This window comes from Perissodus microlepis, chromosome 18, assembly GCF_051167445.1.
Source record: "Perissodus microlepis isolate ML-2025 ecotype Zambia chromosome 18, ASM5116744v1, whole genome shotgun sequence".
In the NCBI taxonomy this organism is placed as follows: Eukaryota; Metazoa; Chordata; class Actinopteri; order Cichliformes; family Cichlidae; genus Perissodus; species Perissodus microlepis.
In genome coordinates this window covers 1,066,411-1,091,282 of record NC_140478.1, presented here as the reverse complement: position 1 = coordinate 1,091,282, position 24,872 = coordinate 1,066,411, and the positions used below count along the sequence as shown (strand labels likewise).

Below are 24,872 nucleotides of genomic sequence, written 5' to 3'. Positions count from 1 at the left end.
CAGAAAAGCATAAGTGGATCTAAGACACTGCAGCAAATGTACAGCAGCACTAACAGGAACTAGAAATAGGAACTATTTCTCCCATGCTGGGTTGTCCTTACTGACTACCTATTAAATCCATAATTGAATTTAAAATCCTTCTTCTCACCTACGAAGTCTTGAATCATCAGGCCCCATTATATCTTAATTACCTCATAGTACTCATACTATCCCAACAGAGGACTCGCGGACTGCAGGCTTGTGTTTATTAACGCACAAGCCTCGGCTGTCAGCCTCACCTGCATACACACAAATTGGTGGAAGCAAATACATTTAGATGGTGAACTGATAGAAAAAAAGTCACAATATCATACACCAAATACAACAATGTCTAAGGTCATTATTGGTGTATTTACCTCTCATCACAGTAGTAATGTTTTTATGTGTCCCTTTATTCCTTTAGACCACTATGCATGCAAGGAGGACATTTTCGATGACAAATGGCTCTTTAACCTGGAGAATAAATCTGGTCTGAACCAGCAGGACCTAGGACTTCTACAAATAAAAGAGGAAGAGGAGGAACTCTTCACAAATCAGGAGGGAGAGCAGCTTGTACTGGAGGGAGAGCAGCTTGTACTGGAGGGAGAGCAGCTTGTACTGGAGCAGCAAACCAATCCCTTCATGATCTCTTCAGTTTTTGAGGAACAGAGTTCCTGTAAAGAAGAGCCAAACAGCCAGCTCCTTTCTCACGACTCTCTATGCCAGGGAAGAACAGATGAGAAACCATATTCTTGTAACACCTGCGGGAAGAGATTTAAATACGTGTCAACATTGAAAGTACACACGAGCATTCACACAGGTGAGAAGCCTTTCTCTTGCGACGCATGTGGGAAAAAATTCAGGAGAAAGGATAACTTGTTGGTCCATATAAGAACTCACACCGGTGAAAAGCCTTTTGCCTGTAACATCTGTGGGAAAGCATTTAGTGACAGATCAAATCTGATATGTCACATTAGATATCACACAGGTGAGAAGCGACATTCTTGCGAAACTTGTGGGAAGCGATTTTATCATAAAGGCAATTTAACTGTGCACATGGCGACGCATACAGGTATAAAACCTTACCACTGCAACACTTGTGGAAAAAGATTTATCCGCTTGGAAAAGTTGAAGAGCCACATAAGCACTCACACGGGTGAAAAGCCATATTCTTGTGAAGCATGTGGGAAAAATTTCAGAAGACGTGACAAAGTACTGAACCACATGAGAACCCACACAGGTGAAAAGCCCTATCCCTGCAAAATCTGTGGGAAACCGTTTAGGGACGCTTCAAATTTGATACGTCATGTTAGGTTTCACACAGGTGAGAAGCCATATTCTTGTGCCACGTGTGGAAAAAGATTTACACAAAGCGGTAATTTGACTGCCCACATGAAAACTCATACACGTATAAAGCCTTATCAATGCAACGCATGTGGGAAAAAATTTACCTGCTTATCAAAGTTGCAAAGGCACACAAGAACTCACACAGGTGAGAAGCCGTATTCTTGTAAAACATGTGGAAAAGGTTTTGGCCAAATGAGGGATTTAACTGTCCACATAAGGACTCACACAGGTGATAAGCCCTATTCCTGTGTAACCTGTGGTAAAAGCTTCAGTCAGAACAGTCATTTGAATGTCCACATGAGAACTCACACAGGTGAGAGGCCATATTCTTGCAAAACTTGTGGTAAGACTTTCAGTCAAAATAGTCATTTGACTGTCCACATGGGGTCTCACACAAGTGAGAGTTCTTGCAAAACATTTGGAGAAGTTTTTACTCAAAGTGGTGGGAGTGTTCACGTGAAAAATCACACAGCTGAGAGGCAGCAGCTTTGCAAATCTCCTGGCAAAGGTTTCAGTTCTGTGACGGATCACACAAGAATCCACATGGGTGAGGGGGTGAAATTTAGCAAAACTACAACAAGATGTGGTCAAAGTAGTGACTGACAGTGTACACAAGAAGTTGCACAAGTGAGAGGAAGTATGTTTGTAAAACCTGCAAGAAGAGGTTCATTCCATGAGGTTTAATGCCACCATTGTCAAAGCATATAAAACTGCAAAATGTGGAAGATGTCAAAGTAATTGTCACTGAAACCTTGATACAAATCACATGGCAAAGAGAAATTGTATTCAAATAATTATGTCACATGTTATTAAGAAATGGTCGGGGAGAGATGCATCGTCAGAAACAGGAAATGTGTCAAGAAGCCAATGGAAGGGAAGCGGGGAGAAAATCCTCCACGTCTTATGGAGCGATAGGTCCAAATGTGAAAAATTCAGCTTGCTAGAGTGTATGAAGAAGGTCAAGAAGAGACAACGGTGAGTGTTTTACAGCCATCGTTAAACACAGTGGGGACTCTGTTTTGGTTTGGGGCTGCATTTCAGCCACTGATGTTGGCAGTCTTGTCAAAACTGATGAAATTATGAACCTATTAAAGAAGTGTCTGTGCATCTGTAAAGCTATAAAGTGTCAGCATGACACTGGGCCTCATTTACTAATGTTTACGTAGAATTACTCTGTGAAAAAAAAAATAAATAAAAAAAAATTGTTCCCAAGCAAAATTATTGTTGGATTTATAAAACATACAACCGGCCTATTTAGTTCTTACTGCTTATGTTAATAAATCTGAAGTGTTCGGAATCAACAACCTTGTAGAATCTCCATACAGTTTGCATACTATCTGCAGACTGACCCGCCCCAATTTTCTACATAAGGACACATTTCCCTCCAGATAAAGTGGAGAAAGTGGTGATGATGTGGTAAAGAGAGAAGCCTGCACCTCTAGGCAGGAAATAAGGAGAAAGTGTGACTGCACAAAATTAAATAATGTCTGAGGTCCAAGGTGGAAGCTTTCCAAAGTGTTTCCACAGGAGTGATGACTTTTTAAAAATAAATAAAAAGCGATACTGAGTCTGAAATGCAGGAGTTCATTTCCCCTGAAACACTTACTGTCGCTCAAGTAAGAAAGAAAATTTGAAAAAGGTGCTATGACTAACAGAGGGAGGACAAGGACCACATGGAGTAATCTGTCAGCCTCATATGAGAAGCTCACTGCAATGAAAACAGAAAATCCAGATTCTTCAGCATCAAGGGTGTAGTACCAAAAACATATATATTGTAAATGATCACATCCAGCAATGGTAGAAGTCATTTTCAGTGGAAAAATAAGAACATTTAAGAAACAATAAAACATAGATTAATGGAATATTTTTAAATTAATAGATGAGGCTGTGGATGCTCCCCGCCACTCTGTTGTGGTAAAGACAGGTTTGGTGTTCCCTCAAATAAGCTGGAGGAGGTAGCAGGATTGAGGGAGGTCTAGGCTGCTCTGCTTAGGCCTCTGCCCCATGACCCTGTCCCACATAAGTGGAAGAAAATGAGTGGATGAAGGTTGACTCCCACACCTCTTTGCATCCATATATTTTTTGTTTGTTTGTTTGCGCTTATCCAGGGTCGCGGGGGGCAGCAGCTCCCTCTCCCCAGCCTCCTCCTCCTAATCTCTTTAGGATTCCTGGGTCTGCCCCTCTGCCTCACCAAGGAGGCGCCCAGGGGGCATTCTTGTCAGCTGCCCTTACCACCTGAACTGCCGCCTTTCAATATGGAGGTGTAGCAGCTTTACTCTGAGTCCCTCCCGGATGGCCAGACTCTTCACCCTTTCTCTAAGGGAGAAGCCAGCCACCCTTTGGAGAAAGCTTATTCCGCCATCAAAGCTTGTGACCATAGTTGAGGGTTAGGGATGCAGACCATTACAAACCGGTACAGCGTCCACATCACTGCAGCCGCAGCACCAATCTGTCTGTCAATCTCATTTTCCCCTCTCCCCAAGACTTCAATACTTCTCTCCTTGGGGCAGAGTGGGCAATCCACCCTTTCCAGCTGAGGACCATGGCCTCGGATTTGGAGGTGCTGATTCTCATTTCCACTGCTTCACATTCAACTGCAAACCGCTCCGGTGCAGGCTGGAGGCCCCCACCTGATGAATCCAGCAGAACCACATTATCTGCAAAAGCAGAATGAGATTCTGAGGCCGCACAAGTGGAAGCCTTCTGCCACTTGGCTATTCCTAGAAATTCTGTTCATAAAAATTATGACTAGAATCATTGAAAAATTGCAGCTCTGGCAACACCCTCCAACACCCACTGAGAACAAGTCTGATTTATTGCCGGCAATGTGGACCGCGCAATTGCAAGTCGTATAAGGACTGAATGGCTAATAGCAACAGGCCAGACACCGCTTATTCCTGAAGCACCTCCCACACAACACTAAGAAACAGTCAAATGCCTTCTCCAGGTCCACAAAACACATGTAGACTGGTTGGGCAAACTCCCATGCACCCTCAAGTATCCTTAATAATAATAATAATAATAATGGATTGCATTTATATAGCGCTTTTCGGGACCCCTCAAAGCACTTTACAATACATCTATTCATTCACTCTCACATTCATTCACTGGTGAAGGCAAGCTACAGTTGTAGCCACAGCTGCCCTGGGGCAGATCCTTGAGAGGATAAAGAACTGGTCCAGTTTTTCCACTTGGCCCGTTGGTACGAATCAATCAAAAAAATTAAATCCAAAGTCCCACAGGGTAATCAATCCCAATAGGACTCCTCCTTCTTCTCCCCAGCATCCTTTGGAATGCTGTCAAAGTTCTGCCCAATGTGGGAGTTGAAGATGTGGCATTCCCAGCACAACATCACTATATATTCATGTGCCCCACAGATCTCCTCCACCACTTGATCCAACTCACCAGGTGGTGATCAGTGCCTCTCTTCACCTGAGTGTCCAGAACATATAGCCAAAGATGGTAAATGGACTGGTTCTTATATAGTGCTTTTCTACTCTTCCGAGGACTCAAAGCGCTTTACGCAACTTGTAAAGCATTCACACAAACACATTTTCTAAGTGCTTTCTAACTAACATTCACACACCTTCATACACCAATGAATCCATCGGCTTATGAAGGTTAGTATCTTGCCCAAGGATATTTGGCAGCCAGGAATCAAACCACCAACCTTCCGATCAGTAGATGACCTGCTCTACCGCCTGAGCTACAGCCACCCTGATGATAGGATTACAAAGTCAATCATCGACCTGCGGCCTAGGGTGTCCTGGTGCCACAGTCCGTCCTTATGTTCAAACATTGTGTTTGTTATGGACAAATTGTTATTTGCACAGAAGTCAACATAACACTTATTGTAGGGTCTACCTTGGAATATAAAACGCTTTGAGGTGACTGTTGTGTTTTGGCGCTGTATGAATAAAATTGAATTTAATTGAATTGAACACCGCTCAGGTTCAGATCTGGCAGGCCATTCCTCCCAGTCACGCCCCTCCAGGTCTCACTTTCGTTGCTCACATGAGCATTGCAGTCTCGCAGTAGGACGACCCTCAAGCACCACACCCAGGTACTCCAAGAAGGCTGAGTACTCTAAGCTGTCAGTTTATACATGCACTGAATACACTGTTTTCATTTAGTGTTTTTGTTTTCTTTACCTGTGCTATTTATTTTGTGGTATATGATCATTTGGAAAACTGTAAATAAGGCTATAATAATTGGGGGTTTTTTATTGTTATTTGTAGCAAATTCAAATTCCTACAGCAGCCAGGCTGTGATTTGTTTGTTATCCATGGTCAGAGGGGTTACAACATTTGTTTGCAAAATACAAAGAAATTCAGTTATGAAAATATTGATAAATCACAGATTTTCCTGTAAAAAATTGTGCATTTGCACTGTTTGTAAATGAGGCTCGGTGATTCCAAACCAGTCAATAAACCAATAAAACCATACCTGGTTAGCACACAGTGGAGCACAATCCCAGAATCCAGGGATTGTGTTGACAGCAAATGAAACAAAAGGCAGCCAACATCAAAAGAAAAGCTTTTGAAAGCTGTTCAAGCAGCCTGGAGAACTTTTCCTAAAGACTTTGTTTTTGCCTTACTTGTAAACAAAATATAAAGAAGCTTGTGTGTGTGTGTGTTAACAGGTCTAAACTTTAACTTAAAATGTTGTCCTAGGAGACTTGTTTTCGCTACTATAATCTATTACCAGGTTACCGGCAATGTAAGTCCTGGAGTTAATAACCCCCAATTTTTTTTTATTTTTTTTCAGTAATGATGGAAATTTGGCTGTATAATAAAATTGAGAACAGAGTGAGAGTTCTTCAACTTATGGCATGCATCTGCATGACTGCATGACATTTAGGATTTGTTTTCTTTATGAGAGCAAAACAAACTTTTTGAATGTTATTTTTATTGAAAAATGGCATGTACAAAATACCAGAAGTGTATTTTTTGTCAATACATGTCAGAGATGTAACTGTCTAAATCTGGTAATTTTCTTTCTACCTCAGTAGTGTTTGAATTATGATGCAAAGAAACCATAGACTTCTCCCTGATAACTTAACTAGACTTTAATGTTTTAGAACCTGTTTCATTTTGTATCTGTTCAATTGTATAAACTGTGTTTCAGTGTGAGGCTAGCATACTGAAGATGTGTAAACATTATCTGCAGTATTGTCAAGCGTGCTATATAAGTGAAGTACAAATGTTTTTTTGTTTTTTTTTATAAGGCTTTCCAAAATGAGTCTTTCCAATACGAATTCAAAATGATGTTTAGGAAATGTATATGAAAATGACTATTGTAACAATGAGCATCATCATAACTAAATGATGATATAGTACAAAGTGTTCAGTACTTGTTTTTGTGATCCAAAATATGTATTCTAACAATAAATATTCATAAAGAAATTATGTAAGAATAACATACTATATTATACGATATCATACTATAAATAAGAACATACTACATTTTGAAGCTGCAAGCAATTAGTCTTCAATGGGTCCCAGACAGGGACATTCAAATTCTTTTTAAAATGAGGAACAGTTCATTTATAACATGCAGGGACTTTTTAATATCACAACTCACCTTCTGAAAGGTTACGTTCCAGACAGTATTATAGAATAAATTTGGTTCATTTCATTAAACTCTTGGTCTCAAAGTGAGCAATCGTAAGATGTCTTGAGACATTGTGCGAGGTGTAGGTTAAAACATTGTATAAAGTGCTTTCTCATCTGTAACAGCAGATGTTTTTTCTTATTTAAGAAGAAGGCAGTAAAGACACTTTGAATAAACAGAATTTGCAACATTATTGTTGCAATGTGGCACAGTCATTAATAGGATGAGGGACCTATGGAATCTTCAAGACCCATAGCACAAGTCACCATCAAGTGCGGGATCTACCAAGGACATGCTCTGTCCCCACTGCTGTTCTGCATAGGCCTGAACCCCCTCAGTGAGATCATTAACAAGACTGGTTACGGATATCGACTATGGAATGAAGCAGTTGTCAGCCACCTCCTGTACATGGATGACATCAAGCTGTATGCCAAGAGTGAACGAGACATAGATTCACTGATCCACACCACCAGGACATACAGCAATGACATTGGAATGTCGTTTGGACTGGAGAAGTGTAGTCGGATGATAACAAAGAGAGGGAAGGTAGTCAGAACTGAGGGAATCGAACTACCAGAAGGCAACATTGCAGACATAGAGGACAGCTACAAGTACCTCGGGATCCCACAGGCAAATGAGAACCATGAAGAGGTCGCTAGAAAAGCTGCAACCACTAAGTACCTGCAGAGGGTCAGGCAAGTCCTGACGAGTAGGGATGGGTATCGAAAACCGGTTCTTGTTGAGAACCGGTTCCCACTGTTTCAATTCCTTGGAATTGTTTGCCATTTTTGCAAACGATTCCCTTATCGATTCCAGTCGCCCCGAATGACGTCACCACGTTGCGGAGCGTCATTTACCTGGCAGGAAACATGGCGGCTCAAACGCTCAAAAGTTTGGTTATACTTTACGAGAAGGGATGACAACAGGGCAACTTGCAATACTTGCAAAGTAGATATTTCATTTAAGGGAGGAAACACTACGAATATGCAAAAGCATTTGCTCACAAAACACGCGATGACCTGAAATGAATGTCGTAATTTTAATTCTGCTCCGGACTCGTGAATCTCAACCCAGCAGCAGCGGTAACGTTTGCACGTCCTCTCCCGTTAATGCGGCAGGTAAATAATCAACTAACAGTGCATATTATGTTAGCGCGATCTGCCTTATCACAAAACCTGCCATTACTGTGCATTTAGGTGACCATGATGAGACAGACAGAGTCTGGCTCAGATGCTGGCAGTTCTCGCTGCAGTTTACCGGTAGCGTCTCCTTTCAGGCCAGGATAGACGAATGTCACCGAGCAGTGACTAAGTTTGTGGTCAAAGGCTTGCACCGATTTGCCACAGCAGATGCCCCGATTTTCGGTAAGTGAATGTGTTTAATTGTAGGCAGGGACATTACTGGATATTCTTGTGTAATTGCTACAGAATAATTTATGTTATACTTTGTTATTGCTACAGAAGAATATTTATTTTATTATTTTACATTTACAATTTTTTTTTCCTGGGGACTCTGTGACACCCCATGGAAGAGCCATAGGCTGGATCTCTTAAGATCTCACTGTTGGGTTTGTAAGGCCATGTTACTCCTAAATTTCTATCTTGTTCAAAGAGAAGATATAAAACAAAGTTCTAAGCTAATCGACCTTAGTGTTCTCCTTTTTTTTTAAAAAGAATCGATAAGAGAATCGATAAAGAATCGAATCGTTAAACAGAATCGAAACTGGAATCGGAATCGTGAAAATCTTATCAATACCCATCCCTACTGACGAGTCAGCTGAACGGTAAGAACAAGATCCGGGCTATCAACACCTACGCCCTGCACGTGATCAGGTACCCTGCTGGGATAATAAGTTGGCCAAAGGAAGAGATAAAAGCCGCTGACATCAAGACCAGGAAACTCCTAACCATGCATGGAGGGTTTTTCCCCAAGTCCAGCACCCTGAGGCTAAGGAAGGAGGCTGGAGACTGGTGAGTGTCACCACCATGGTCCAGGACAGGACTGGGCACGCGTGCCAGCTGTGGCACGCGAAGGGTTAACTGATGGCATGCTGATGGATGCTCCTGAAGCATTTGAAGTGTTGGAATGTGAAAATTTCAACATCGCTTGAAAAAACTGCCAGCTAGCAACGTGCCTCTCACCGGTTGGCTAAGTTATTTTTAGCCAATTACAAGTTGAATCTGGTAGTTGGGGTTGTTAGCTAAGATACCGTCATTAAGAAGCGGCACAACTAATGTGTCTATGCGAGCTAATTTGCGAAGTGCACCGCTGGCCCGGCCATTTATTTTTTAATGCACCTTCTCAGATTAATTCACTGCGTGTCGTGCCCAGGGCTGGACTGGGACAAAAAAATCGGCCCGGGCATTTTGACGAGGTATTATAGGAAAAGCCATAAAGCCTTTGAATGAAAACAGACGCTGTTGTGACAGTGATGTACGCTGTCTTGTTGGTATATGTATGATTTCTATACATTTTACATCAGATAAAAACTTTGGTTGTAAGATTCAGATAATTATTTATTAAAAGCGAAACCTTTTAAATGAGAATAAGAAAGAAAAGTATTTCTTTGTGCCCCCCTTTCCCTGTTAATGCCCTACCTGCCCCCTGGCAAAACTTTGCTAGACCCGCCCCTGCACAGTTACCAGCTGTCAGCTACACAGAAAAGGATCCTGGTGTTATTTGTCTCTCAGAAACAGTTCATAACTTCAACTCATCCATGTCACCTAAAAGGTAAACCTGTTTCTCCATCACCTGTTCAGCTTTGATGATTCAGTAAGGACATCTCCTGGTTTCATCTTCATGTTTCCCACTCACCACATATCCAAACCGACATCATGACCAGCAGCTTTACAGCTGTGGCTCCAGCAAACATCAGCTGATACTAGAAAGTAATATTAAATAAATTCTAACAACAGCTGATCAAGCTTAAACGTGCTGCTGTTGTTTAGCGCGACATCCGCTGGTTTCCTCTTTCTGGCGCGAAGTGGGCGATAAACAAACAAGAGAGAAAAGCCGATCAGCTGATCATTGATCAGTTTCATGATTGAAGTAGAAACAGGAGAGAGAGGGGAGAGAAGAAGAGGCAGCTGTGCAGCGTAACGACAGAACAAATCCAGCTTTGTGTCTTTTTCCCTTCTAGCTGAAGTCCGGGACAAAATGTGTTCCTTTTCAGCTCAAAACGAATATATTTTAATAATATTTTCTATATTAAATACCAGAAGATCAAGAAGCTCATTATAGACTCTTAGCAGTGCCGTTTCAGTGCTATGGTGTGGCTTAAAGCCAGACTGGTATTTGTCAGTAATATTATTTGCAACTACGTAAGCCTGTATTTGGAGAAAGACGGCTTTCTCTAAAATTGTGATAAAAACGGAAGTTTCGCGATTGGCCTATAATTGGCAGGGTTTTTCTGATCGAAATTACTTTTTTTAAGAACAGGGTGCACTACCGCATGTTTAAAAGCAGTCGGGACACAGCCCACTAACAATGATAAATTCATTAAGAATAAGATGCAAGGCCCAATTTCCTCAAAACCTTCCTTGATAAATGCCCGGTATGCCCGATGACCAGTCCAGCAATGGCTGCAACAATGTCACAGTGATAATTTATACAGAGTATGCAATATTAAGGTGTTGTTAAATATCAACACTTCACCGAGTTCTTTTGATTCCTCAGAGGCATCCGATGAAAGACAAAACACTGCTCACTAGACCATTTAACACTTTATTTCTCATTGCTTCTAGAAGGGAGATGCGTCCTGCATGACACGTTGCCGCGGATCTCAAAATGGTGACGCGCGCTTAACAGTTTTATACAGAAGCTCTCTCATTCTAGTCTGAACAGTTCGACATAGTCAGTGATTCAGTAGCCTGATGGCCTGTGGATAGAAACTGTTTTTTAGTCTGGTTGTCCTTGCTTTCACACTCCTGTAGCGTCTGCTAGATGGTAGGAGTGTTGTAAATGTCCTGTAGTGGTGGGAGTGGTACAGATGAGTTTTGCCGACACGCTAGAGAGCCTTCCTGTCCTGAGTGGTGCTGTTCCTGTACCACACTATGATGGAGTTTGTCAGGATACTCTCCACTGTGCATCTGTAAAAGTTACTGAGAAGTTTTGAGGTGAGTCCAAATTTTCTCAGCTTCCTTAGGAAGAAGAGTCGTTGTTGAGCCTATTTGATGATCTACCGTGTGTTATGAGTCCAGGTGAGATCCTCACTGATGTGGGTGCCGAGGAGTTTGAATGTCTTTACCCACCTGAGTCCCGTTAATGCATAGTGGGGCGTGCTGGTCTTTCCTCATTCTTGTGTCAATAATCATCTCCTTAGTCCTCTCAGCATTTAAGGAGAGATTATTTTCCAGGCTCCTGGACACCAGCTGAGCCATCTCTTCCCTGTAAGCCGTCTCCTCTCCAGCAGTGATCAGGCCGACGATGGTTGCGTTTGATGTTTTTAACGAACACCTTTTATTGCATGTAATGCACAGACACACCAACAGAGGGCAGTAATATCCCTTCAACATACATTGTAAAATTACTATTACAACACTCCCACTTCATTTTACCATGGAGTTCACTTACTTCACTGCCATTGCTTATTTCTTTCCCCAAAAAAATATGCACCTATATCACAGTGTTACTAGAAAATAAAACATTTTCTCTTTTGTTTTGAACTCACACAAAAGAAAAAAATGCACTGTGTCCATCTTAGACAAAACTATTATTCTGCATTACAATATGCTTGACGTTTTTTTTATTGAGCATCAACAATGGTAGTACAAAGATATACATGTAGCAAGGCCACAATGCTCCTTTTTATATATTTACCCCACCCCAAGAACATGTTGGACGCCGATCCAGAAGGGAAACAAATTAAATTAAAATAAATAAATGAATAAAGCGAATTTAAATGAGGTACAAGGAAATTCACCATATTTGAAGATGTGCACTTAAAGGGCAATAATTTGCACAAAATTAATCACAATCATGCAGAAAAAGGATGCACGGCAGCTGTCAAGCGTCTATCAGGTGGGTATGGTTTTAATTTTCTCTAAATGTTTTAGCAATGTATCCCAAACGGCAAAGAATCTCTCCTTCGACCCCTTGAGAGCGTACTTTATCTTTTCCAACTGTATAAATTGTGTCAGGTCACTAAACAACAAAGCCACTTTGGGTGGCTTTTTTGACTTCCAATGCAATAATATCCTTCTTGCGTGCAAGCAGTGTAGTGAAAGCGATTATGTTTTTATGACTCTTCCTTAATGTTCTATGTCGTCTATCTGTGACACTAAATATACCCATGGCTGCATTGGGTTGAAGCTCAACATTCAATGCTTCAGACAATGTTTTGAAAATTGTTGACCCAAGGGCGTAGATTTGGCATGGACGGAAGGGACATGTCCCCACCAATATTCAGTGATTATTGAATTGTCCCCACCAATAATTTGATCTATTCGAGTAAAGAAAATCAAACCCGATAGAAAGAAAAAAAAACGATCTGTCAACGTCTCATTCACCCAGCGGTGCAGAAAGAGTTACGTCCTCTACTGGAGTCCTAGCTCATGTGACAAATATGGCCAATGTGATTGGCTGAGCCTTTCAGGGAGCTCTGTTTAGTTTTAGCAGCGGCGAACCTGCGCTGCGAGGAGGAGAGGAGGACGGCAGGAAAGAGGAAGAACCTGGATATAAGTATTTTTCAAAGAAACCTGCAAGTCACTTAAAGCCAAATTAACTCATAAAATGTGTCCGTCACAATAACGTTACAGGCTATGCTAGGCTTTGGCCTACATCAGTCTAATGTATGTAAAACTCAAACTGTATGTAACCACGAATAACGTGTTTTGGAAACTAACTGCACAGCAGGCAGCACTATTAGTTCTCTCAGTCTCAGAGCAGCATTTCTAATTTTGATTGAAACTGTCAGAGAAAACGTCAGCCTCGAGCAGCCAGGATATTAGTTTACAGAGGCTGTTAGAATTATATGTCTAACGTTAAAATGTTGGTGACACAATAATTACATCCTAATGGTGCTGACATATTCATAGAGTTCATTTTTGAGACAAAATATCACGAGGTAGTCACGATTTTGCAAATATTCCAACCAACACAAAGCTCAGAGAGTAATGGTGACACAAGATCACAGGTGAAACTGGATGATGACTTGTTGGTTCATGACTGTATTTGAAGCACATGTGTGACTGCATGTATGTGGAATGTCTCACTGTTATTCATCAGGTGACAGAGGCAGCTCTGCCATGTTGTAGCTCGGACAGAGGTGAAGAGGCGAGGTCACAGGTGACTGACTGATGATTTGGTGCTGTAGATTAACTAGTATTTATTATCATGACAACTGTTAGGCTGCTGATGCAAATTGATTCATTAGTGTATATTTGACAAAGAATCTGAATTGACATGTCTCACTTTTTATATGGCATTAATCAATGTGTTATTTTATCAGGTGGCAATATGTCCTAGTGCAGTCAGAGGGGAAGAGCCAGGGTCAAAGGTGAGACACATCAAGCACAGAATAATAATGTTAATCTGTGGATAAAACGCAGGTACTGAGGCTGAAAGAAGCTTCAGTGCTCTCAGAAGACTAAAAACATGGCTAAGGTCAACAATGACGCAAATGAGATTAAACAATGCTGCTGTATGTCCACCAGGACAGACTGGACAGTATAGATGTAAAACAAATATGCCAGCAGTTTATCTCAGTTAACGAGAGGAGCAGGCATGTGTTTGGCTGCTTCACATAGTGGACATTGAGTTGTTGTGTGGGACATGTAGTCCATGTCTGTTGCTGTAACAGTAGCTCATGTTTAGAATAGAAAATCCCAGCTCACTGATTTGATCGGGGCAGTAGTGCCTAAACTGTTGCATAATTTTGCTGAGAGATCTTTTACTTTGTGGTAATCTTAGATGAGTAGTTTTATGGACAAAACCCAGCAGGTCATTCAGTGTTCCCTTAGTGCTAATGTATAAGACATGTTGGTGTATTATAACTGAAGTAATGTTGTTAAGTCCTTAAAGTCATATTCTTTTATTGTCATGACTGTATTTGAAGCTGTTTTTATTTTTGTATGATACCTGATTTATATGGAATATGGCTGAAGTAAACTAAAGCCTAAAATACTTAGTCAGTCATTTGTTTAATAGTAATTTAACATTATATAATTCACATATAAAACTATGAATTGTAATTTTAAATGGTTTAAAAGCACGTAGAATAGCATATGTAGGCAAGTATATTTCTCCTTTTTTATTAAGAAGCAAAAACAAAAAGGAAAAAAAAAAAGAAACAGGGTTCGGTGGTTGAATCATCCGTCCCCACCAATGCCAAAACCAAATCTACGCCCTTGTGTTGACCAGTAGGCTTTTAAAGTTGGACATGACCAAAACATATGTGTTAAATCTGCAGAGGGATTTCTACATCTCTCACAGCTTGCATCTATGTTTGGAAATATTTTGGCCAGTCTTGCCTTGGAGTAATGAATGCGGTGTGGATATGCTTGACATCTTAACATAAGCATAATATAGGCATGTTAAGCATATGATAGCCCTTTTAAACTGAACACAGTCCAATATTCTCTCTGAGATACTCAAACTTTTGTCTAGACAGAGGTTTGGTTAAGATGTCAGCCTTCATGTTTTCTGTACAGCAATACTTCAGCTGGATTTGTCCATTTTGCACACATTCACAAAAGTAGTGGTAACGAATGTCTATGTGCTTTGTTCTTGCATGATCAACTGGATTTTTTGCGATTGCAATTGCTCCTTGATTGTCCTCCAGGATCACTGTTGCTGTGGTCTCCATTCCAAGCTCAGTTAGTAGTCGTCTTAACCAAACTCCTTCTTGTGCAGCTTGGCTCAAAGCAATATACTCAGCCTCTGCAGTTGAAAGTGCAACTGTTGCTTGTTTCTTGCTAAGCCAACTGACTGCACCTCCTGCAAGTAGAAAGATGTTTCCAGTTGTAGAACGTCGATCGTCCTGATCACCTGCCCAATCAGCATCTGAATACCCAACCAAGGTTCCTGTTTCTGTCCTTTGATATTTGAGCCCCAGGTTTAGAGTTCCTTTCAAATATCTCACGATTGTTTTCACAGCTGTCAGGTGTGTAGTGTTTGGGTTTGCATTGAACCTTGACACCACACTCACTGCTTGTGCAATATCTGGTCGTGTGGCCATGGCAGCATACAATAAACTTCCAACCATGTACTGATGCATGCTTGGGTTTACAGGTTGACTGACATCATCACTCTTTCTTAATTTGACATTTGTGTCAGCTGGAGTTGCTACTGGATTGGCACTGTCCATTCCATACTTTTGTAGTATGTTTTCAATATACTGTCTCTGATGAAGCACAACATGGTTTTTGTCCTTGTCTTGGACCACTGAGATGCCCAGAATGTAGGATAGCTCACCCATGTCCTTCATTTGGTAGTGTTTCTTCAGAGTGTCCTTTAAGTTCTTCATGCTCTCTGCTGATTCTGTAATCAAAATCAGATCATCAACATACACAGCCAATATTTCCAACTCCTGACCTGTTCTAACAAACACACACTGATCTGAAGTACTCTGTGTAAAACCAATGCTTTTCATGAACTCTGTAAAAGCTTTGCTCCAGCAACGTGGAGACTGCTTCAGTCCATATATTGACTTGTTTAGTTTGCACACTAGATGTTCCTGCCCAGGTTTGATGTAACCCTCTGGCTGCTCCATGTAGATTTCCTCTTCCAGGTGTCCATTCAAGAATGCAGTCACAACATCCATTTGATGCACATTTAGATTGTTTTGCACAGCAAATGATAACAGTGTACGAATTGAACCAAATCGTACAACTGGAGAGAATGTTTCATCATAGTCTGCACCATAAATCTGTGACTAGCCTTTGGCAACAAGTCTGCACTTGTATCTTTCCACTTGTCCATCACTGTGATGCTTAACTTTAAAGACCCATTGTGATCCAACTGCTTTGCGATCCTTTGGTAGATCCACTAAATCCCATGTGGCATTTTCCAGCAGTGACTCATATTCCAAACCAGCTGCTTCTTTCCACTCCTTTGCATTTGGACTTGAGATAGCCTCTTCCAGTGTATTTGGTTCTGTGACACAACAGATGTTTGCATAATGGTCAAGTGTAACTACGTCAGCAAACTCCTCAAATCCATATCTGTTTGGAGGTCTTCTGATCCGCTGATCTCCTTTTGCAGCCTCACTGGCGACAGCCTCCTCAGTACTTGTTTGTCTTTCACCCGTGTGTAGTGTCACCTCATTCCCCAAACAGAGATCATTTTCACTTTGTTTGCATTGAAAATCTGTTTCATTGAAATCATTGAAGTCGAATCAGTATTTTTCTTTTCTCCTCCACAGTCGGTAGCCTTTTGCATTGGTTGCATATCCCAGGAACTTTCACTGCCTTTTTGTCCAGCTCTCTGTGTCTGGAACATGAGCATAAGCAACACATCCAAATACTTTCATATGGCTAATGTCTGTTTTTTTTCCATACCATCTCTGATTCGGTGTTTCGTTCTTTAACGCAGATGTTGGGAGCCTATTCTGTATGTAAGCTGCAGTAGCAACAGCTTCTGCCCAGTATGTGTTTGGCAACTTTGCATGTGATACTTAGGGCGATCGTGGCTCAAGAGTTGGCAGTTCGCCTTGTAATCAGAAGGTTGCCGGTTCAAGCCCCGGCTCGGACAGTCTCGGTCGTTGTGTCCTTGGGCAAGACGCTTCACTTACTGGTGATGGCCAGAGGGGCCGATGGTGTGATATGGCAGCTTCTGTCAGTCTGCCCCAGAGCAGCTGTGGCTACAACTGTAGCTGCCTCCACCAGTGTGTGAATGTGAGAGTGAATGAATAGTGGAATTGTAAAGCGCTTTGAGGGTCTCGAAAAGCGCTATATAAATGCAATCTATTATTATTATTTAAACCAACTGTTAACTGTATATTTCTGTACATTTAAGTATTATTATTCATATTGCCGCATTCATTGACCTTGTTTATAGGTAATTTCATTGTTTAATCACATTAACATGTTCCTAATTTAATGTTTAAAAGCACTTGAAAAAGGCAAAATCCCATGTAAAATTAGGGCAACAAACTGTATTGTCATTACTGAAAATAACCGTATTTTTATGAGAAAGTTATTTTCTGTTATTTTATGATATTATTTTGGCCCCTCAGCTGCCGGAATATTACTGTTTTTCTAGGATTTTTTTTTTAACGGTGTAGTGACTCAGTTTGAAAAGGACCACAAACGTCACTATGCACTAATTGCAACTTGCGTTTCGATCGTATTTCTCCCACTGATTTGTAAGGCTTTCTTGATAATTTGCCCTCAACACAAGCTTCACAAAAACTGTCCTCCTCTTCTTTTGTAAAGCTAACTCCTTTTACCAAGTTTTTGAGTTTTTTCAGATTTGTAGTGTGATCTAGGCGCTGATGCCACATACTTGCTGGAACTGAAGCAGTTGACGCTCCATGACAAGTTGTGCAGTTTCCCTCGATATCCAGCTGATACAAACCGTCAGATCTTTGTGTTCCCATTCCATGGAGAGCTCCATTCTTTCCTCTTATGTAGCAATGAGTCCTTTTGAACTTCACTGTGTTTCCCTTCTTGGCAGCAGCTCCCACTGAGAAAAGGTTCATTGATAATTTGGGAACATACAGCACATCATACATTGTGACATCTTTTCCATCACTAACTCTGAATGACATTTTCATTGTTATGTTGCCCAGACCTAAAGCCTCAACTACTCTGCCATCACCGAGTTTCACTGTTTGTGGTTCTGAAAACTCTTGGTAGTTTTGTAGTGCTTCTTTATTCCATGTCATATGTTTTGATGCTCCTGAATCAATTAACCATTCTTCTTGCTGTGCATCACTTTCACATGACTCATTTACAACAAAAGCTCCCTCATATGAGTCCTCTTTGTCCTTATACACCATGCTTTTAGCCTTGTGGGCTTTATATTTCTTTTTAATGCTTGGACAATCAGGCTTGATATGTCCTTATTTCCCACATTTGTAACATCTCCATGAGTCGGAGCTGTTTGCTCCCACTGTTTTTGATCCACTCTGCTCATTTCTATGCATCTGAGATGACATCGCTGATACACTACTGGACACAGTGGTATTGTCAGTAAGCACTCGCTTTTGTTCCTCATTTATCAAGGCTTGTTGAACAAACTGTAGTGTCAGACTGTCCATCTTTGTCTCCAAAGCAGTAACAACAGTTGCATAGCTGGGTGGCAAACTACCTAGAAGGGTGACAATTTGGTCTTCCTCTTCAATTACAGAACCTATTGCCCCTAGCTGATCAGTAAGTTCCTTCATCCTCTTTAAATGATCATTGAGATGTTCTCCTTCCTTCATTTCACACCAGAAGTACTTCTTCTTCAGAAATAGCTTGTTAGCAACAGTATCTCTTTCAAACTGTGCTTTTAGCATCTCCCATGCTTCTTTGGGGGTCTTACAGTTTGTTATCAAGTACAATTGGGGTGTACTTACATTCAGTACCAGCACTGAAAATGCCTTTTCCTTCTTCCGTTCAAAGTCAGCTCGTGCTTGGGCATTAGCATCCGCAGCTAACTGCTCCGTCTCCTGTACCATACCCCACAGTCCTTTTGCTTTCAACAGGTGCTCCAGTTGAAATTTCCACGTTGCCCAATTCTCCGGTCCGCTCAGCTTGTCAATAAATAGTCTATCTTCCATTGTGAATCCCACAACGCTGTTTATGACTCCCAAAAAAGAGTGTTAGCAGCGTCCTTTTGCTGGGCCCATAACCTGATGTTTTTAACGAACACCTTTTATTGCATGTAATGCACAGACACACCAACAGAGGGCAGTAATATCCCTTCAACGTACATTGTAAAATTACTATTACAACAGCGAACTTAATGATGGAGGTGTTGCTTTGGGGGCACAGTCATAGGTGAAGAGGGTGTACAATAGTGCACTGAGCACACAGCCTTGAGTGGGGCGCCGTTTGTAAACTGAAACATGCCGAAATTAATGGCAACATTTTTCCACATTTAGGTCTAAATCTTACAAAAACATGTTTTTTCGAGTCATTTTTTACAACATTTAGTAAAATATTTGTAACTTTTTATATTTAAAACACAATTTTAAATGTTAAATCTAAATATTATATTTAAATCTTAATGTTAAATGTTAAATCTAAATGTTAAATCTAAATATTATATTTAAATCTAAATGTTAAATGTTAAATCTAAATGTTAAATGTTAAATCTAAATGTTACGGGAAACTAAATATTTAGCTAATATGCAAATTTATTGTACGGGTCAACGGAAATACCAAAATAAAAGCTTCAAGAAAACCTCCCGCGCTAAAGTGTGCCGGTCGTGGTCAGGTTGTGTTTCTGCGCTCCTCTCACGGTCACTTTTCACTGCCATGAGCTGCTTCACCGATTCCCTACCAGCATGTCCAGCGATTTAGCTGAAAACATTGGCAGAGCCGTTTTGTCGGCCAACCAACGATTCAGCGGTAGTGCAGTCTCTACCTCACAAACGCCGCAAACGTGGTGTGTGTGTGTGTGTGTGTGTGTGTGTGTGTGTGTGTGTGTGTGTGTGAGGAATGAGTCGACACACAGGACACTCTGATCTCTGAATGTCTGACTTTAAAGTGTATGACTTAGTAAAAAGGAGATATTATTGAGTAAACTGTGCTTAACAAACAGTTTTAAAGAGAAATAATTCTATATAACTGGATTAAAAGGGATTAAGCTGAAATGAACAGTCTTGTGCACAAAATGAAGACAAAAAATGAAAATGTAGAGCCTGCATGTTGAACTGGGATTTTATGTAATAAGAACAACAAAGTAAACACTGTTTTAAATCCTGATACTGTGATAGATAGCGCTAATAACATCTGAGAGCATCTTTGAGAAAAGTTTGAGAATGTTAGACAACAAGCTGTGAATGTGATGAAGTGTTGTGTTAACACACATGAAGCTGCTTCAGTTTGTTAGTAAATCTGTATTTGAACAACAAACCAATTTATGAAAGAAAATATATCGAGAAAAGGCTTCTGTGTTTACTGTGATAACCACAAAGAAGGAGACATACTCTTAGTCTCGGGGCAAAGATCAGTCCGCTCCACAGGATGGCGCTAATGCAGCAGTAGACACATTAAGCCTCACAGACGAAGAAGAAACGGGAGGCGTGTAAACTCACTGTCTGACCCATACTCCGGAACAGTAGGAGGCGGTAATGCTCCTTTACGTTGGTTGCCAACCGCCGTTAAACACGAAGAAGAAGAAGAAACGGGAAGCGAGATTTGCAGCGTGTGTGAAGTTCGTAGGTCAGAGAGTCAGAGCCGCTTTTAGCAGTAATAAAAAAGAAAGTAAAGAAAAAAGTAAAAGATGCTGTCTGTGCGTTTCCTGCGGTTACGGTCTCGAGCTCTTCCCCGGATTTTCAGTAACAGTCAGTTTAATTTCGCGCAGCATCGCGCGCCATTCTCCGTGTGCTGTGTGAGCGCAGTGAGGAGGAACCAGCTAACTCTCAGGCACTCGCTCCTGGCTCTCAACGAGGTATTTAACCGTCAGGTACACGGATAGATACGACACATGAGCGTCAGCATCGTGACGCTTTACTGCATACGTTTAAGCTACGCTGATGATGTCATGAGTAACAATGCTGCACTGCTCCAGCTAACAGCTAACCGGCGTTTCTACAGTGACATGCTCACCGCTGTTCTGAAAGTTTAAGCGTCATTTTGAGTGAGTGACGTAAATGTGTCAGCTGAGCCGTACAGTGACGTGGGCGGTCCCAGGGAGGGTAATGTCAGCTGGATGGTAACAGAAGCATGTGACAGATTGTGCTGACGTGAACATTTACAGAGGTCATAACAGACAAAAGCACATGGATACTACACTCATCAATAAATACAGACAGATAAACGGTGACATGAACATGTCTGAGTATCCGGTAACCACTTCATTACAGATTTACAGACTCAGCTGATACATGTTAGGATCCTTAGTTCGTTGGTTGGGACTGAAGAGTTGTGTTGTTCTTGAAGAGTGATCATCATATTTGACTGTCGCCTGTACAAAATACTTTGATGTGTTTTGGCTCTTTTTAATGCAAACATTTACACACAAGTATAATCCAGGTTCGAATAAAAAATGGACAGAAAGACAAGTGGCGGTTTCTATACGTCATAAATGTTTTATTGACAGTACAACAGAGAAAATATATCAGACGTTTTAATGGAGAGTGTGTGTGTGTGTACACAATCAGTCAAATGTTTGGACACACCTTCCTATTTAATGGTTTTTCTTTATTTTCACTACTTTGTACATTGTAGATAGGGCTGCCACGATTAGTCGACTAGTCACGATTACGTCGACTATCAAAATCGTCGACGACTGATTTAATAGTCGACGCATCGTTTGAAGCTTTGTAAGATCCCAAAAGACGCAGGAATAAGTAGTAGGATTTAAGAGTGTAATAACGGACTGAAACAGAAGATGGCAGCACTGCATGTACAAGGATGTCAGCTGCCGTTAAATCCCGAAGAAGAAGTAGCTCTGTCCCAGAATTCATAGCGCAGCCCAGCTCAGTTTCCAACAATGGCGGCAGCTAGTTAGTTTTACTATTACTCTTATTATTCTTTCTGGGTCACAAAATAAACGTTTAACATATTTTCAGGTGAGAATGTAGCTGTGTAAACCTCAAATATCTGCTCAGTTTATCAAGACACCACAGATTTTCAAAAGCGCTCCGACGTTTTCGGAGACGTCTGTTACCCACTAGCTCGATAGCTAGCCGGGGCAAGGCTCACTAGAGCCGTGAGAACACCGGACTCCCGGCAAATCGTTTTCAAACCCACCGCCGTCTTTCGTTACTCAGGTTAAACATGATATATGAGTCACTTAGATAACTTGAAAATGTTATTGTTTGGCTTTTTTTTTTAGTATTTTATTTGTTCCTGAGTAAATCGGTTTGGCTGAGATTAAAGTTATAGTTTTTACACAGCTGAATAAACGTCAAGCAGACAGCTGATCATCAGAAGTGTGAGATGCTCGAGAATTTACTCCGGTGTCCTGTTATAGTTTAGATAGCAAGGAGTTTATTAAACTTCACCGAAACAATCTGCAAATTTCATTAAAATTTAATAAACTATCATCTTGTCTTTATTTTTAGTTAGCACAGACCTTAAACACTTAAAGCTGTAAGCTAATGATAGTTATGTAAGAGCAGATGCTGCTGGTGCAATAAGCTGTACGTTTTACGTCCAACGGATGATGATCTGATTAGTCGACTAATCGCAAAAATAATCGGTGACTAGTCGACTATCAAAATAATCGTTTGTGGCAGCCCTAGTGTGTGTGTGTGTGTATGTGTGTATATGTGTATATGTATATATATGTGTATATGTATATATATGTATGTGTGTATATATATATATATATATATATATATGTGTGTGTGTGTATATATATATATATGTATGTGTGTGTATATATATGTGTGTGTGTGTATATATATATATATATATATATATGTGCGTGTGTGTGTGTGTATATATGTGTATATATATATATAATTTTATTTTATTTATTTATTTTTTTTAATAAAACTATAAAAGGAGTTTCTCAGAAGTAAAGTTGGACAAAGAGCTCAGAGGGTTCTGACAGTCTGCACAGACCTGTGTGTAAGGGACCGGGCCGAGTTCTTTTCTGAGATGTGTTACTGTCCTCAAATTCAAAATGACTTTTTTTTCATAAAATGAAACATTTCTCTAATCTTAAACATTTTATGTACTATTGTGGATGTAATATGTGGCTATGAGTTTTGCAAAACATTGCACTCTGGTTTTATTTACATCTTGCACGACGTCCCATTTTTGGAGGAATTGTAGTTGTAAAATCGTCTCCCAGTGCCAAACACATTTTGTTCCTTTTGTTGTTTTTGACCAGATGCAGTCCCACGGTCCGTCCACCCGTGTCATCTCCACGGCACCGCCCTCCGAGCACGGAAACCTCATTTATGCTGGCAGCCTGGGTTTAGCTGTTCGGGGTCAGTCACTTGCATCTTGTTGTGAAATATAACAACAACAGCTGTTGTTCACCACAGGTCTCAGTGACAGTGCGTCCAATAACTGTAAGCCTGTAGACAAAAACAAACACAGTTAAACTCTTGTTCCAAAATGTTAGTCTTCAAGGCCTCATTAGGCAAAGTTTGAGTCTTGGTGTGGATGTTTCATCATTGTGACTAATGTCAGAAAGGATAATAAGACTGACTTTTCCTCATTTACTCCAGGAAACCATGACATCGAGTTATATAAGCTGTTGAAACACTTTGGTTAGTAACTGGATGCCTGTGAGTTTGTTGGTGAAGAGCTATTGAGATTTATTTTAAAATCTTAATCCATTCAACAGATGTTTTCTTTAAAAAAAGAAAAAAGCCAGGTGGACACCTACTAAAAAGTCCACTCTGCTCTGATTGGTCAGCTCCTACAGGACCTTTGCTGATCACGCCTTGATTCTGTTGTATACACAGTGCATACGCACTATTGTTTGTTGTGTTGGAAATGTTGGCACAGATGCTGACAAAGAGGGGACGCATTGAACAAGACTCCTATCAGGGAGTTCTTTCTGCCCGCTGTATCTGAATGCTTGTCCAGATTGGGTTGTCTGTCTGCCGTCTGTCTTTTGTAGGGTCTTTACAGTAATTCACAATAGTAGCACACTAATAAAACTGAATTGTGAAAGTAACTATGTAACATGGCTCTGATAGTGGGGCATGCTTTACTTAGACATTGACGTGTGGACGTGTGGACTGTTGTTGGAAGTAACACGGGTTGTGTGACTCTTGTTTTTTGGCAGGGGTGAAGATGTTCTCGTACAGCACTAGTGCAGCCAGTCTCTTCCTCATGCCACAAATACTCCTGAAAACTGGACTCGGAGTCCAGAGTTTTGCCTTGCAGGCAGCTTTCTGTGGAGTCATTGGCTTTTTTACCTTCCTTACCCCCATCCTTCTTCACATCATCACCAAGGGTTACATAATCCGCCTGTACTACAACCCAGACAAAGATGTCTACACAGCAGTCACCTACAGCGTGTTCCTCACCGAGAAAAAGAGCGTGTTCCACCAGAGCCAGGTGAGGATCCCGGCTGTCAGTAAGATGTTCACGACTTTCTACGCCGGGCAGGTGGGGTTCCTGGTAAACCCGGACATTTTCCCCGTCCCGCACGACTACAATCATCTGATGGGCTACGATAAACCGTTCAGTTTCAGAGCAGATGACATGGAGCAACCTGACAAGAGCTGAGACTTAAGGAGGCAGAATGTTGTTGACCGAGTAAACCTGAGTGCACAGCTCAGACTCTGTGTCTACCAGAGACAAACATCCACGGACAAAATGCTCCCACGTTTGTCTTCACTATAATAATGGTAATTAAGTGCTAATAAAATAAAATTCTAACTTTATTATCCTGACTTGTGTGTGTTGCCTTTCTGAAGCTGTTAATTTCTGCAGTCTTTAAATGTGAGCAATGATGTCAGTTATCAAGAGTAAAGTCATAGAGCTGGATGCTCTGTTCCAGGGCTGAGACCAGACTTACATCCACAGCTATCATCATGTTAGCTCACGTTTAATTTTCATTTGTTTCTACAACCAGTTTGATTGTTTGAACATTGTCAGATTAGTTTTTGTTTTAGTTTCTTTTATCATGTTTGGCTGAGAACGGCTTCTCGTTCTCTCAGCCTTTACCTGGAGGCCGTCCTCTGTGTCTGCTGGGTTGGGCTCACGCTTGCTATCAAGCTGTGTGTCCTAGAACAGGACTGGGACAGAAAATCAATATACAAATGCATAACATTTAGTGGCCTTCAAGTTTGGGTCTTCTATCATATTGTACTGGTTTGCTACTCTCCA

At 40.9% G+C, this 24,872-nt stretch overlaps 2 protein-coding genes across 5 annotated transcripts in view; both read left to right on the top strand.

Moving 5' to 3' along the window:
- Positions 1-6,770, top strand: part of LOC146366444 (uncharacterized) — a 28,446-nt gene extending 21,676 nt beyond the window's left edge. For all 3 annotated transcript variants that reach the window (XM_084911247.1, XM_084911250.1, XM_084911246.1), the window contains one exon: positions 443-6,770. In XM_084911247.1, the coding sequence (XP_084767373.1) occupies positions 443-1,968 (1,526 nt within the window). In that variant the 3' untranslated portion in view covers positions 1,969-6,770. The remainder of the gene's footprint in view (positions 1-442) is intronic.
- A 13,439-nt stretch (positions 6,771-20,209) lies between these two features.
- On the top strand, positions 20,210-24,427 carry tmem70 (transmembrane protein 70). 2 transcript variants are annotated; one of them, XM_084913389.1, is made up of 3 exons: positions 20,210-20,535; positions 22,915-23,014; positions 23,824-24,427. In XM_084913389.1, exons 1-3 carry the CDS (start codon positions 20,353-20,355, stop codon positions 24,267-24,269), a joined length of 729 nt encoding a protein of 242 aa, XP_084769515.1. In that variant the 5' UTR covers positions 20,210-20,352; the 3' UTR covers positions 24,270-24,427. The 2 variants fall into 2 exon arrangements, with proteins under 2 accessions (XP_084769515.1, XP_084769516.1); XM_084913390.1 differs by having other exon boundaries at positions 20,211-20,520.
- The last annotated feature ends 445 nt before the right edge of the window (positions 24,428-24,872 follow it).

What these genes read in the sequence shown, in the direction of transcription:
- tmem70 (XM_084913389.1), top strand. Translation starts at nt 20,353, where the DNA reads ATGCTGTCTGTGCGTTTCCTGCGGTTACGGTCTCGAGCTCTTCCCCGG. An exon ending in ACGAGGTATTTAACCGTCAG is followed by an intron (nt 20,536 to 22,914) that starts GTACACGGATAG and finishes GTTTTTGACCAG; the next exon opens with ATGCAGTCCCACGGTCCGTC. An exon ending in CCTGGGTTTAGCTGTTCGGG is followed by an intron (nt 23,015 to 23,823) that starts GTCAGTCACTTG and finishes GTTTTTTGGCAG; the next exon opens with GGGTGAAGATGTTCTCGTAC.